At 25.9% G+C, this 15880-nt stretch overlaps 2 protein-coding genes and 1 long non-coding RNA gene across 11 annotated transcripts in view; 1 reads left to right on the top strand and 2 right to left on the bottom strand.

Annotated features, from left to right (window-relative positions):
- Nucleotides 1–7726, bottom strand: part of LOC132940062 (carbohydrate-responsive element-binding protein) — a 23521-nt gene extending 15795 nt beyond the window's left edge. The window contains exons 1-5 of one of the 4 annotated variants that reach the window (XM_061007462.1): nt 7099–7726; nt 5171–5277; nt 2839–2915; nt 2645–2767; nt 1089–1227 (exon numbers count right to left, since the gene is read on the bottom strand). In XM_061007462.1, coding sequence (XP_060863445.1) covers nt 1089–1227; nt 2645–2767; nt 2839–2915; nt 5171–5277; nt 7099–7298 — 646 coding nt within the window. In that variant the 5' untranslated portion in view covers nt 7299–7726. Of the gene's footprint in view, nt 1–1088; nt 1228–2644; nt 2768–2838; nt 2916–5170; nt 5278–7098 lie in introns of those variants that run through there. The other 3 variants (XM_061007463.1, XM_061007464.1, XM_061007465.1) reach the window with 3 other exon arrangements.
- Nucleotides 1–13308, top strand: part of LOC132940063 (Bardet-Biedl syndrome 5 protein homolog) — a 14871-nt gene extending 1563 nt beyond the window's left edge. Inside the window, exons 2-10 of one of the 4 annotated variants that reach the window (XM_061007467.1) lie at nt 2320–2443; nt 11208–11290; nt 11568–11719; nt 11820–11869; nt 11944–12071; nt 12145–12280; nt 12377–12478; nt 12540–12731; nt 12793–13308. In XM_061007467.1, the coding sequence (XP_060863450.1) occupies nt 2441–2443; nt 11208–11290; nt 11568–11719; nt 11820–11869; nt 11944–12071; nt 12145–12280; nt 12377–12478; nt 12540–12731; nt 12793–13026 (1080 nt within the window). In that variant the 5' untranslated portion in view covers nt 2320–2440 and the 3' untranslated portion in view covers nt 13027–13308. The remainder of the gene's footprint in view (nt 1–2319; nt 2444–11207; nt 11291–11567; nt 11720–11819; nt 11870–11943; nt 12072–12144; nt 12281–12376; nt 12479–12539; nt 12732–12792) is intronic. The other 3 variants (XM_061007469.1, XM_061007468.1, XM_061007470.1) reach the window with 3 other exon arrangements.
- LOC132940065 (uncharacterized) lies at nt 13035–15880 on the bottom strand. Of its 3 annotated transcripts, none has more exons than XR_009664057.1 (5): nt 15689–15880; nt 15232–15398; nt 15008–15083; nt 14100–14178; nt 13035–13168 (listed from the first exon to the last, which is right to left on the bottom strand). It is a non-coding gene; the product is annotated as an uncharacterized LOC132940065 (long non-coding RNA). The 3 variants fall into 3 exon arrangements; XR_009664058.1 differs by lacking the exon at nt 15689–15880 and adding an exon at nt 15569–15663; XR_009664056.1 differs by lacking the exon at nt 15689–15880 and having other exon boundaries at nt 15232–15682.

Raw genomic sequence — 15880 nt, 5'->3', positions numbered from 1 at the left:
AAAAAATAATTTAATGATTGTATACAATCTTTATCACAATACATTTTTAAGTTCATTATAGCACAGTTAATGTAAGTTCTACTATAGCCTATAATATACAAGTTTAATATTTGATTCACAGCATCACCTTTGCCCCTTTTCAGAAGCACAAAGGTTCAGAGACATAAACAAAAACAAAAATATCACCAATGTCAAAGATTACATTTTAATTAGCATAATATGATTTTATATTTTGAACAACAAGTGGTTATTTTTTGAGCATACATTTTAATTTTAAAGATTATTTAAATTAATTAATATTAGACCCTAACCAAAAAGTGAAAGACGTTTTAACCAATTAACATCACAAGACTGTTGAATCCATCAATTCTATTTCTTTTTAATGATTTATTATTTATTAGGTATATTGACAATTATAAACCTCAATAAACTATGTTCGTAATCATTTATTAAAATTAATTTGTATTAAAGAAAAAAGTAATAATATTATGTTGTACTTTAAACCCAATAAATTAAATGTATTTGAAAAAAAAAAACTATATTTTTCAAAGTTTTTCACATGGAGTAATAGTTCGTTTTTAAAAACATATTTTGATTAATAATTATAAATGGAAAGTAATGGTTTATTTAGCAAATAAACTACAAATTAATATATTTGCTAGATCAGTCAATCAACACTTATGTAATGTAATACATAAATCCCCAATAATATAACTCTTATCTAATGACTACAGCTATGGCTTATCCTAACAGCTCATATATTTAGAAACTTATCTTTACAATAAACATTTGAAACAACACAAAATTAATTAACTATGTATATATTATAGATGACACAACATAACCTCATTAAATATTTAGCTATATACAAAACACATCTAAAGATTATAGTATAAATACATTTTAAGATTTTGTATTTAAATTTTAAATAAGTTAAGGAAATTTTTGTATTATATTATGTGATTGGTATAAAAACATATTTATAATAATTATGATTCTAAATTTGAATTAGTCTAATTCATCAATTATAAAATTCTATAAGATTGTTACGCTATATAAATTTATTATGTTATAAAATATTTACATACCTTCTCTGGCATTTGGAAATTCGAATATGCGAGAATTTGAGGTTACAGTTGAAAAAAGTGTATCGCTTATAAAATTCATATAATCATCATCAATTCTTATATCACAATTGTTTTGTTGCCATTCTAAAAATTCATTCAACTAAAAAAAATTACATATTAAATATTAAAGTATAATAAAAACGTTAGAAGTCAAGATTTGCTTAAAAATAGGTGTGTACAATTATATATTTAAATTCAATTAATGTTTATCATAAATCTACTGCAAATGCAGAAAATTACATCTCTAAACGCATCAGTTCTTAAATACCCACCAAGATAAATCTGCTTCACTACAATATATTTAAAAACCATCTTAGTAAAACTAGTAAGTACTCAGTGGCGCCGAAGTCCATGCTAATTTTTTTTTTAAAAATATGGCCGGTCGGCTACATTTTATTTGCCCGACCACATTTTAAAAAGATTTTCGCCACTGTAGGTACTCATAAATATCTAAGCAAATTGTAATATTTACTATAAAATAATGTAAAATATAAATGATATTTTTTTTATTTATCCTCTAGAAAATGTTTTATGTTATATTTACTACATGTTTTAAATATAATAAAATTAAACACTTTTATTAGTATGCTTAGTTTTTACCTTATTGTTTCCATATGGGTTAAATTTTTTTTATGTAATATAAGTAGAATAACACTAAACAATACTTATATGAATATTAACAACGTGTACACTTGTCACTTAATAATAAAATTATTTTATTCTAGTTATAAACTATTTGACAAATAAAGAATAAAACATAAACAAAAATTTATCCAATTTATTCAACATCGTTATTATAATTATGATACTTAACAATAATTGTTTATGCACATTATTCTCTTTTTTTTTATTTATTATTGAGAAAGTAAACAGGTATGTTTGAAGGAACATTATAAGTATATTATTTAACCTTTTCTTTGTTAAGCACTTGAATTATACTATGGCCACCCCAAGCAATTTTTTTTTAATTTTAGATTTTTTTTCAATCTATTCATTTAATGAATTCCCAAAATTAATAATTATTAGCGAAAAATAAAAATTATATATTTAATTTGCTAATTACTTAGTTCTAAACATTTTTTAATTATACTGCCAAGGATTCTCAACATTTATCAAAACCTGAGTAATTAGTTCAGTATAAATTGCTAAATGGTTTTTGGAAATATTATAACTTATTTTTTTTTTTTGTCAGGTTATCAGATTTTAATATAAACCAGTGAACGCACATGTGTCAATGGCCTATCAATGTAATTAATTGTCATTGCGGCATACATGCGTCAGTGGCAATGAAAGGATTAAGTTTTTGATTGTTAATGGTAAGTTACATTGTGAATATTGATTGATTAGAAAAATGTATGAAATTATAACATATAAAAAAAATAATATGAATTTTATATATTGTATACTAATGTAAACTAAATGTAGGTACCTACTGGCTACTACCTACACATTCATTTTAATAATGGATTTTCGAACAAATATTTAGTTAATAATGGTGATATTGTTTTAATAATTACTAATTTTTGTCTTTCTTTGAATCCATTTTGTAGTAAACTTCGATAAAATAGTCTCCATTTTTTGTATTCTGCAGTCACTGCATTAAATTTTCTTTTCCAATATTTTCCTTCCAAAACAACAGCCTGAAAATAAAACCAATAAAATAGTATTTTTTAACTGGAAACAAAGCAACACTATTATTTATTCTATGTACCTCTGGTTGTTTATGAATGTCTACAATTTCTACTGGTGATGCAAATTGACAGATCATGTAATTACTTTTCTTAATAACTGTTAATAATAAATAAAATAATTATTTTCCCATAAAGTTTTGTTAAATTTTAGAGTGATCTATCAATGAATATTAAATAAGATAACCACAGACAATCCTAATTAGTTTAGCACTGAAGGATGGAAAAAGGGTACTCTCTATTCATTAAATAATTATTATTCATTATATATTTTTTGTTTTATATAACTACTTAAAAATTGTTTAAAGTATTTTTAATGTAGTAATGTGTATAAAGTATAAACCAATAATTTCAATTTTTTCACACTTGTGATCAGAGGTGTGGTAAAAGAGTTTATTTGGTTGGGTGGCTAAATTATAGTAAGCAATAATAAAATTATCACTTAATTATTTTAAGTGTTTTTCAATTTGTGTTATGGGGATTGGAACCTGTGATTTTCTGTCTTTGTCTAACCTATGTGAAACATAGGAATTCAGACGTGTTTTCATTCCAACGTACCGATTGTTCTAGTGAAGCGATATAAATTCTAAAAACAGATTAAAATTTATCATCATGTCTACTTGAGATCGACTTTCCCAACATTTTAGATTAAATCCCCCTAAATCATAAAAAAAATGGTACAAAAAAGGGAATAAGAATAATTAAATTTTTAAAAATCTGTTTCAATAACATACAAATCTAAATATCTAGGTTTTGTGTTAAATTTTTGATGATTTAAAGTTATTCTTTTTTAAAAATGTTTTAACTATTTTTATTAATTGTGAGTAAAATCAAGAGTTTATAAAACACAGTATACAAATAATACCTTTGCAGAACCAAGGCATAGTTGATAACCTTCTATACCGTAGCGGAACTATAAATAAAAATGTTTTGTTTTTAAATTTTTACTCAATAGATACCTATTGGTAGTTTAATAAAAATTTAAGATAAGGGGCACAAATTAAATGATGTGTTTTAAAATTGCATGAAATAATTATTTCATTGTATAATATGTTTGATGGTAATTGTAATTATTAAATTTGTTGTGTTTTTTTTATGTCATAAATGCATTATATATATTTAGATCATCATGATCCGAGTCTTAATTATCATCAAACAATATTTTGATACAATTTTTGTCCAATAAATAACAATAAAAATAAAATTTCATGTTTTAAAAATAAAAATATTCTAAATTAATTGACCACTTTGGTATATACAGATATTAGTTCATGATAACATAATTATAAATTATAATAAACAGTTTATTATAAACTGCATGTCAATATTTAAATAATTTATTAAAAATGAATACTTGTACTGATTGTCAACAAATATTATATTCAAACAAATAATCGTATTTTTGTATATTTATTATTAGTCAATATTTTATACTGAAACAAGTTTTGTAAATAACTTTACTAATTTATTTTTAAATGTTTAATATAGAATATAGGTTATAGCATTGATTATAAATACTATATCGATCTATAGTATTTGTAATCAATGGTTATAGGTATAGCCACATTCATAAATATTAGAAAAAGAAAATGTTTGGCCTATTTTAGCTAAAACAAGAAACCGGTATTCTTAAATGAGTAAATAACCTTAATATCTCAGTAAAATGTTCTTGATGCACTAAAATCTTAAATAATATATATATTTTTATAACTAAATTATTATACTTAATAAAGAAATTTTTAAAATCAATTAAATGTAATAATATAATGGAACACACATTGGACCGTTTTATTGTTTAATATTTTCAGCTAAAATGTATAGAAATGTACCTTTTTAAACAAGTTTTTAAATAATGTTACTCTAGTCCTATGACATAATGAACTCAATTCATCCAGTACATATGAAAGTTTTATCTTTATAACTTAAAAAATATTTATATATTAAATTGTTTTGAACAAAGTATTGTATTTTATGTAAAATACATCATAATACAAATATGATGTATAATATTTATTGATTATAATAAATATTTTTTACTTTTATTTTGAGCGCAAGTAAATAATTTTATTGCTTTTATATATTTTAATTAATTTATATTACAAACATTCAGGTTACTAAATATGTAGTAAATATGACTATTAGAATATTATAATATTGTGTGGTGTGTCAGATTTTACTATTTTATATTTACCAAGGTTTAACATAATAAAGAGTTTGTCTAAGACTACAATGTCAAATGTTAAGACCTTTATAATCAGTCATTGAGAGTAAGATAAGGAAATATTTAACCGTCATTTAAATTGTATAAATTGTGATAAATCTCAACAAAAACATGTAATCTCAAAAATAACTCACATTGCATATGCCAACACCTCCATATTAAGTTGTTTAACCGAATTTTGTCTTTCCACCTTAAACGAACTCCTTTGAAACGATTCCATTTAGGAGAAGTAAGTTTGTGTCTAAAATGCAAACATCAAAATTGAAATGCTTTCAGTATAGTATATCAAAATAACTTGTTAAACGCATTATTAATTAATGGCTAAAATATTCAGCTCAATAAATATCAATCAGCAATGACCCCAGTTTATTTTAAATGATTTAATATTATCAAGTAAAAAATTGAATTAAAACAAATTTAAAATGGGTTATAATTTTTAAGATTTTTAAACATTAATAAAATATATTTTAAAAATACAAAGTATATAGATCACTCATTTCTAGAATTAATCTATAATTCTGTAAAGGATAATTTTATAAAAATGAAGTAGATACTTAAATCATTAAAAATAATGTACCAAATACATTTAATATACTTATTTTTAATTATAATTAAGTTTAATTTAATGATACATTTTTGTTGATGTCAGTATGATTTTTGACTACAGTAAAATACAAATTTGTTAGGTAGGTCATATCTAAAAGGTAAGTAAGTTATATCAATAGCTGGTCAATAGTAATGGTATAGTCAAAACAAAATTTCAAAACTTGATTAATTTATAATCAATATTATATATAGCATAATAATAATTAAAGTAAAAGTACCTTGATATAACAAAAACCATTTTTTTCTTTGTACAAAATTAAAGCACTGAGTAAATTAATATACATTTTCCAACTTCATTTAAAGAACTTTGAACCATAAAAATAATATAATTTACCTACTGAGCAATGTACACTATGTTTGATCAAAATATAAAGTAATTCATAATTTAAAAGGTTTTTTATTATTGAATATCATCATACCTAAATATCATAAATATCATTATCATCTTAATATCAACATCTATGTTAAAGCATAATTTCTGTTCAAATTTGGAACCAGGTCTTTACAAATAAAAATGTGTAGATAAATAGGTAATCACAAAAAAAAAATTAAATATAGTAGTGCACAGACTAAATATCAAGGAATCTTTATCATATAGTTATTAATATTGTACTATTATTCTAATGTCACACTGCTTGTTAAATTTACATAATATCAAATTTTATCAAGAACCCCACAAAATTTAATTTTAAAAATAAATAGGTAGGTACTCATAACTTACTTTAAAATTACAATTTTAAAGTTGTTAAAATATTAATTTCATCATAATATCAAATAAATTACTTACTATTTTAGATATTATAATAGCTATATGTTTTATAAATAGGAAAACAGTTACCTATCAAAATTCAATATATAAAAATATGTAAATGTTATATAAAATACAGTATTTGTTTTATATAAAACATAGATATCGATAAAATATAGGTAGATCTAATAAAAAGCTACTATATACTTTTTATACAATATGTTCTTATGGTGTAGGTATGTAGACTTAGTACACACTATTTGGATTATTGGGTGGGTATAACAATAATAATAAAATATACCTATCATATACCTAATGAGTTTAATTTTGTACTACTTGTTATAATTATATATATATAATTTGTGTGTTATGTTTTAATACAACATTAAATCACAAATTAGGAATCTTTTTAAAATTGTTTTGATAATTATTCTATAGGAATAAGAGGTGTTAGGTAGGTACTTAGAACTTGTACACGTACTATAATTGTGCAACAGAATAAAACAAGTGTTCGAATAGATATTACCTACCCATAGGCGGCACTTGGCTCTAATTGTCGGGGGGGGGGGGGGGGGGGGGGCAAAATTTAATCACAATTTACTGACCCATTTACAATGATAAGTTTGCCCACTCAATATTTTATGAGTGGAAACTGCCCCTACGTGAGCCTACTTGTTAAGTTCACGAGTGTATTGAAGTATAGTTTACCTGTAAGCGACGGACATGCATTGGAAAAGATTATTTAATGAAGTTTTTGAATTGTTGATGTCAGCCCGCGTCAGTATTTCTTCCGACACAGGCACGGCCACTTGATACTCGTCGTCTTGGGCTTCGGCCTCAAAACTTGAAACCATAAAATGTCCCGAATGTATGGTCTCCTTGATGGCGTTCGTCGTTTGGGGCAACATAATCACGAGTATAAACCGTATTTTTATTTATATTATTCTAAACCACGTCAGTCATGTCACGCAAACAGTATGGGGCAAAAACAAAAAAGGAAAAAAATCGGTATGTACGGCAGCTGCGACGTTAGGTATTAGATATTATTATTACATTGCTGCCCGTCGTACTATACATCAACAGTCAACACAACATAATATTCTACTACAAAATAGCTGATAAACTGACTAATGACCGGGCGTCTGGGCTGGTAGGATTGCGCAGCGTTCATGCCCGACGATTAAACGTGTTTGAACTCGTTACGCACGTTCGCCGTACGGCAAAAACGTTTCTCAAAAACATTACATAGGTGGTATTATGATTATTATAATATATATTATCCTAATAGGCAATAAAACGAATAAAAACAATTTCCATGGTACGTATATCGTTTTGTGATACCCGCCGCCGCGGACAGTAAATTTACGTAGATAACAGACACACATGCGTGTTTTTGATTACGGTAAATATAAAACACCTGTTGCGCTACAACTACTCATTTACTCGGTCAAAGAAAACCTAATAGCACGATGTCAATACCTACCGATAACAAAAAAAAACCGTTCGAGTCTTGCGTTTGTATACAGTATACATTAGATAGCCTTGATAAATAAGGCTCTCCACACTCAACTCTCAAGTATATATACAGATATCCGATATATTATATTACTATTAATTATTATATTGTTATAATAATTATAATAATATATTATATTCTTTGACTAGCGCGGGCTTTGGAGCACTTAGGAAAGTAAAATTACGTGAAATCGCTACTTGCTTTCTACTAATTATTAAATACCTACCACGATTAAAATATATCTTTGATCGTACATTCGCACTAAATACTAATCACCCATCAGTAATCGGCAATCACAAATTAAATAATTAACTATTAAACATTTTGTTTTTTCAACAGCTACTGACGTTCTTTCATAGAAGAACGTTGTTTCACTACTTATGAGAAACCTTGTATAGTTGTATTGTATAAATTTTCAAGCAATAAAAACTTTTAGTTTTATAAATTTATAACTACAAAATAATTTGCAATTTTCGAGATTTTGACGAATTTTGATCAAATTTTTAACTTCAAATACTTATAAAAAATGTTTCCTATGTATCTTTAATATTTTTTAATTATTATTATAACAATTTATAAGGAACCTTATATTCAATGTTCATGCTTATTGACACAACGATAAAAAATGTATTGACATATTTTATAGAAAAAAAACTAAATTGAAAATTGAAAATGTCTAAATTTTTTTTTAATTTAATGGTGTACATAAAACAGTTATATAAACATCTGGTCAAAATTTAAAGTATCTACGGTATTTAGTTTTTTAATTACACCAAAAAAAATAAATCGATTACTATAATTATTTAGTACGAGTACCTATAGTAATTTGTTTATCAACATAATGTATACCTAATATAAAAAAAAAAATCGGGTATGTAAATGGGTAACACCCTGCTGTACATTACTGCATTAGATGTCTAGGAGTGTCTAGGGATTGTTAAATTTGAATTCAATAATAGAAAATATTAAAATAATTGTATATTTCAATATTTGTATACAAAAAAAGATTCTGAGCGAAGACTCAAGACTATCTGTCAAACTATAATATTATCTATTAATATAGTAGTTGTATTTTATGATATTATTGTGATTAAAGTAATTTATTTTACTATTAGGCATTAGTACAATAGTACTATATATTATGCAGTAGGTTAAATTCATTTTTGCCGAAAAAATTGCGTGTGTATAAAATATAATAATATACCTACCTACTCTAAAAGTTTCAAGTAGGTAAAGTAGGTTGTAAGTACCTACGAAAAATATTTTAAAATTACAACAAAATAATAGTTATTACTTATTCTTCGTTTAAATATGTAATTTCGTCAAAATTTTAACTTAAAATAACTGTAAAAAAGAACTGTGTTTATGTATCCTTAGATTTTTTGGTTACAGTGTGAACTATTTATTAGGATCCTTCTTTTACATTTTCTATCCTTTAATAGTTTAATATTTGTCAACTGCTATTTAACAAATTACGAAGAACCAGTTTATAAGTCGTATTTAATTTTCAAGCATTTCGAATGTTTGACCCAACGAAAATTATTTATTGGTAATTAGAGAAAAAGAACTAAAAATATTGGAAATTGAAAATTTCTATAAATAACTCAAAATGAGTCAAATATTTTGAGTATTCATCATGTGTAGAAAATTAAAAATAAAAATTTTACATTTGGATTATAGGTAAATAGGTTGGTAGGAGATAGGAAAAAAGAAATCGTTACATTTTCTACAATGGATGAATTAAAATTCATTATTAATTTGTAAATAAAAAGGCCATGCGGGGATCTATCTCCCCATACCCACCATAATTATGCCTCTGTCGTTGAGAAAGCCACGTAGGTAATGTAGGTACCTATGTGTTAAATTTTAATTCATTGCATAAATTATATAATTATAGATACGTAAAACGATATTGAGCAATGATGATCTGTCAGACTATACCTATTAGTTATAAATAAGTATATTTTATGATATAAATATTATTATATTTATTATTTATATTGCAATAAAGTATATTTTTTAAATTCGTTGGGTTGAATTAAATTTTTCAGAAAACATTGAAACAATTTTCTGCTTAGGATTAGTTCCTGTTTTTTCAAATAATTCTGTTTCTTTCAATCGACGTTTTTCAGCGCCACTTATTGAACATTGCTCGTAGATTTTTTAAATTGTTAATAAAAAAAACACGCTACGATGGTAAATACAATTAATTAATTATATAGTGTTCACGGTGTGCCAGTGTAGATACTAAAGCTAAGACAATTAGGCGGGTTGTGATTATACTATGGTAAATTGGGATTTATCAATAATGTTTCATCATTTCCTACGAAACTATGAATAGGGAAAATATGTTGTGTGTCCATTATTTTTCTGTGCATGTATTGTTGTTTTTGTGGAAATTGAATTAGCGTCAAATTCCTGCAGTACCTAATAATATTTTTGTTTTTTTCTGATTATTTTGTAAATTCTGGGAATGTTTACTGGACCTAATTTTTTAGCTGCTTTAGAAATTGAATATCGAATTAGCGTTTTCCAACCATACAAGATATTATATGTGACTATATACGTGTATATAAAAAAAAACTTTTTTTGTGAAACCAATAGGTACATTTATTTTTCCACTCATAATCGAAAATATCATCCCTGAACTGCAAAAGCTGACCCTACCTAGTATATTTTGTTATATTTATAAAAACAACACACGCTTTTTTTGGGGGGTGTGGGGGGAGGGTGTTGGTGTTTAAAGACAGAACACCCAAAACACCCCCATGCTTTCGTGCCAGCGCTTAGCGGTCGCACGTTATTGTTTCGTCAAAACTCGGAACTTGATACTTTTGAAGTCTTGACTAATTTATCAGATCGAGTGGATCGCCATCGTTTAAAGATCAGTAACCTAAGATCACCAACGACGTTTTTTTTACCAATTATTCAAAGACATATTAGGAATATGAAATATTATTTGTCTTAAGCAGTCCTGCCTTGGTTATGTTGTGTTCGTATTATGAAATCCATCTTAATTGTTTGAAAATCGTTGCGTGGCAACCAGCAGGGACGTACGTCGTACACACTGCAATAATGCACGATCCCACTATTTTATTATGATTGCAAATTATGGCTAAATGGCTTATTGGTGTTCGGCTAGCTATAATATACAGAGGGTTAACTCTCACTATTTGGTGTGAAACTGTCTTTTCTATGGTATTAGATCGAGGACCAAAAACTCTGATTATAAACGATATTAGCTAATGTTTAAAATAAACGATCGACATAATTAAATTAAATTTAAATGTTATTTATTTAGCCTAACACACAACTCGTTTCTTACACCATGGATTTATTTGAGACATGGGAAGATCAAGAAATTCAATTTGATTTAAGTATTAGGTAGGTAATTACTATTTAAGTATACTATAGTTAATACGGTAGTTAAATAAGCTAAAGCATAAGTTTAAGTTGATAATATTGTTCTGTTATAAATATTATATTATATTATTTGTGGATGCAAATTAGTGTTTTGTAATGTTTTGGGATAATAATGATAATTAATCACACAAAAACAGTATTTCATACTATAATTATTTATAAAATTATGTGCTTCAGTGTACTACTATTTTGAATAGGTATGTAGAAATTTTACTTAAAATTATGTTTTTTGTTCAAGCAAAGCGTTGAAAATGAGAAATGGAGAAAAAATAATAGATCGTTTAGAATTTATTGAAGATACAAAAGGAAATAGTGGTGATAAAGGTGTACTTGTAATTACAAATTTGAGAGCAATCTGGCATTCAATGACTATAGCAAGAATAAGCTTATGTGAGAAAAAATACATATTAGTATAAAACTGATTATACTTTTAAATATGTAGTTTATTATATTAATATTATTTTGTACGTACAATGTATATTCTATATAGCTATTGGCTACAATTGTATACAGGATATTTCTACAAGAATTGTCAACTCGGTAAGCAAAAAACACTTATTGGTTTGCAAGAAATAAACCAAATTGCTTAAAAATAAAAAATATTAACATTTTAGAGATTAAAAGGAATAACAGAAGCAATTTATATTCAAGCTAAATACAATGGATTGAGGTATGAATTTGTTTTCACAAATTTAATACCTGGTAATACAAGACATTTCACATCATTTATTGGAGTTTTCAAGTATACAAATACAAAAACATTTTTATTATAATTTATACTATACAAAACAGTTTTACATTAATTTTGGTTTTAGAGCTTATAATTCTAGTAGACTTTATCGAGAATTAAAACTTAGGGGAGCAATATTGAAGAATGGACGTTTAAGGCTATTGATGTTTGAAAAAATGTATTCAGCTGTTAATGGTGTATGGAATTTATCTAGTGAACAAGTAATCAGTTATTATGAATAAAAACATTTATTTTTTCAAAATGTATACTCATGATTATTATTATATAGTTCTTACATAAAATATATTTATTACCAGGGAAACTTGGGAACATTCATGATAACAAATATTCGATTAGTATGGTATGCTGAAAGTAATGAGACATTCAATATATCGCTTCCATACATTCATATAAACTCAGTATATTAAAGTGTTGTTTAAAAAATCAAACTTAAGCCTAATTTAATAATTTCCGGGCTAGATAAAAATTAGGGAATCCAAATTTGGTGAAGTGTTGGTGATCGAAACAAATGGTTACAGTGGAGGCTTTACACTTGGATTTCGAATAGATCCCAAGGACAGATTACGATCAGTTACTAAAGAACTATCATCATTGTTTCGTATTCATTCTCAAGCACCAGAATTTGGAGTACATTTTGTTACTACTGAACAGGTTTTTTTTTGTATTAAGATAACTATTACACACTTATTAAATTATATTAAATATATTTTAGGTAGAAAATAATGAGCCCATAACACTACCAACACTCCCCAACTATGATGAGTTTGAAGACGAGAATACAATAGGTGTTTCAAATACATTAGCTGCATATAGTGTAAGTAAGACAGGTAAAGAAGATGGACTACCACAGTATGATTCTTCAATAGGTTTAGCTATTGAAACATTGCCAGATGGTTATACAATGACATCTTTGTGGGAAGTTATACCAAGTACCAATAATAAATAACACGTATCTATTAAAAACGTTTTATATTTTAAATTTATTTTAAGTGAACAAATTACTGTAGTTTTAATATTTAGCCTCAGCATACCAATCTGTATGAAATATAACGTCTAGCAGTTTCAGAATTTCTTACAATTTTTACTACCTGTGAACAAAACATGGATTAACTTAAATGATTTATAATAGTATTCAAGATATTGTGTTTGATTAATTTTTAATGATAGTATTTGAATTACTACAATGGATACTTGTAACTTGTAAGACCACAAAATACTTATAACTCAACCATAATTTGTTTTTGTTTTCACACTTTTTGAACATATCGTTTTATTAATTAGCTCATGTCAAATATATATTTAAGAGGATGTCAGACATCAGTGCACTATTGTTCTCTCTCTCTCTGATAAAACCGCTATATAGCACATTTGCATTCAACAGAACCAATATTGTGTTATTAAGTTTAGTATTAGTCATTAGGGACTAGGGTTACTTAATCTATTAAAAAACTTAAATTTAAGAACTTTATGTTGCTCATTACTTACGTATAAATTGAAATTTTGTAAAAAAAAAAAAAACCAGTGCAATAACAGAGATGATGTACCTACTTAACTTTAAGCTTAATGATAGGTCAATTCACTCAATACTTAAGCTAACACAAAGTTGGTTCTAATAAATGCCAAATCACCACGTTGAAAGTGAATCAGAAAGAGAAAACAATTAGTGTGCTGACATCTTCTTATGGTGTATTATATTAGATATTATAATAAATTGTTATTGTGCATTGATCAATACATTTTATTATCCGTGTTAAAAAAATTATCAGACATTTGTTATTAACAAAATAAATTCCAAACTCTTGAAATAAAAATGTAAGAAACAGTTTTTGTTGACATACTACACAATTTTTAACTCTATAAAAATATATCTTAAATATTTTATTATATTTTGTTAAAATAGACCAACTTTAAAAAAAAAATTATATATAAATCAATTGTCTAAGTATTGTTACACTATCTTTGATATCATATATTATGCTATACATATTATAAGAATTTATATGCTATATTCAATCTTACTTGTCCTCTTATTAAGCCGAAGTAACGAGAAACTCGATCACCTACTTGGATTCTCATAAGCTGATTTTCTTTTAATTTGCTAATTTATTTTAGTTAAAGAAAATTACATAAATATAAATAAAATGGAAATGCTTATATGGTTTATCAAAAACAAATACTATACAACTTCTCATCATAATTCATAAGCAACATACTAATAGACAAGAACAGTAATAGATCTGTGGAAACATGACACATTAATGTAACACATATTGATAGGAATCATATTTATTTAAAATGATTATAGACTAATGTATAACTATAACCTACACAGAACTTGCGGAAATAATATTATATGTTTACATTCCAATGTATAATTAAGTATTTTTACTACGTTAACTTAAAATCTTAAAATAATTTAAGAAATATCATTATATCAAGTATTGTATGTACCTAATTACTAATGAGTACAGTAACTGGTACCGTAGTTACCGTTTTCCAGTAAACATGTTAAAAATAAGCATCTTTTATATTTCCACGCTAAGCATAAACTCAGTTTGTGTATATTAGTCTAAGACATTGTTTAGTCTATGCCAATTTGTATTTATTATAAGGGAGTTGTGAGGTGACTGACTTTATTTTGTGGGTTGCGAACTTGCGACACTAAAAAGGTTGAGAATTGATGGTATAAGGCCACATCTGCCCCTCATAAGAATACATTTTAAAGAGTAATAGAGTACAATGACTAATTCTGGTGATGGCATTGGGATCAAAATGGTTAAGATTATGCCAGTAATACAAATGTAAAATATTCTATATTCTCATATTTGTATAAAAAGTTCATCATACATACTTAATTCTTAAACATTTATGTAATTCACTATACCCAGCATACTATACAAAAATAGTATATTTCAAAAAAAGGATACGATCTGCACAAAAGTTCTTGTTTCTCATCTGGTGTTAAACTGCTCCAATATATATTTAGGAGCCATATCAACTAGACTAAAACAAAAAAAATAATTATATTTTTTAAAGCTCAATGCACATATTTTGTTATTTTGAATTACAAAGTGCCATTTGTTTTTTCTGAAAAAATTTATTTAAATTATAAGCACTACTATAATAATATGAAACTAATGATTTTCATTACCTATACCGGGCTATACATAAGTACGATTTTTTTTCAAAACGACTTCACTCTTAATAAGAAATACAAACTGCGGCATTCAGTTTTTGTTGGTGGCAGTCAGGTAACACCCGTTTGTCAACCCACCAAGTCATCAATCTATATACCTGCTGTGTAGTATTGCTACGTTCCTGTGAATAATATTATTAGAAAAATATGATTTTAGTAAATGTACACATTGTCATGTATTATGAATCATATTTTATGATATTATGTTAATTGTTAACATTGGTGCCATACTGTATGTAACATCACAGCATTTTTTGGCGTATTATTTATTAAAAATAGTCCCCGAGCGTACCTACTCACATACAATAGTCATTTATAAATAATAGTATCGCGCGCTGATGCGTAAATGATCGCAGTATTATCACAGATTATATTTTTTCATATAATCTGTGGTATTATGTAACAAATATACCTGACCCCCACAACCTGCAGTGTACAGTGTCCGCACGCCGTTGCTCCATAGATAATAAAATCTTATATTATCTATGGGAAAATTACTCTAAACTTTGTTAGAATATAGAATAATGTTGTTAAATATCACTAATTAATCAATAATGTTATTAGTTATTACAGAATAAAATTATGTTATTTAATATTTATTATT

This window comes from Metopolophium dirhodum, chromosome 3 (assembly GCF_019925205.1).
Source record: "Metopolophium dirhodum isolate CAU chromosome 3, ASM1992520v1, whole genome shotgun sequence".
NCBI lineage: Eukaryota > Metazoa > Arthropoda > Insecta > Hemiptera > Aphididae > Metopolophium > Metopolophium dirhodum.
Note: the sequence above shows the minus strand (reverse complement) of the source record. Positions and strands in the feature narration are given on the sequence as shown.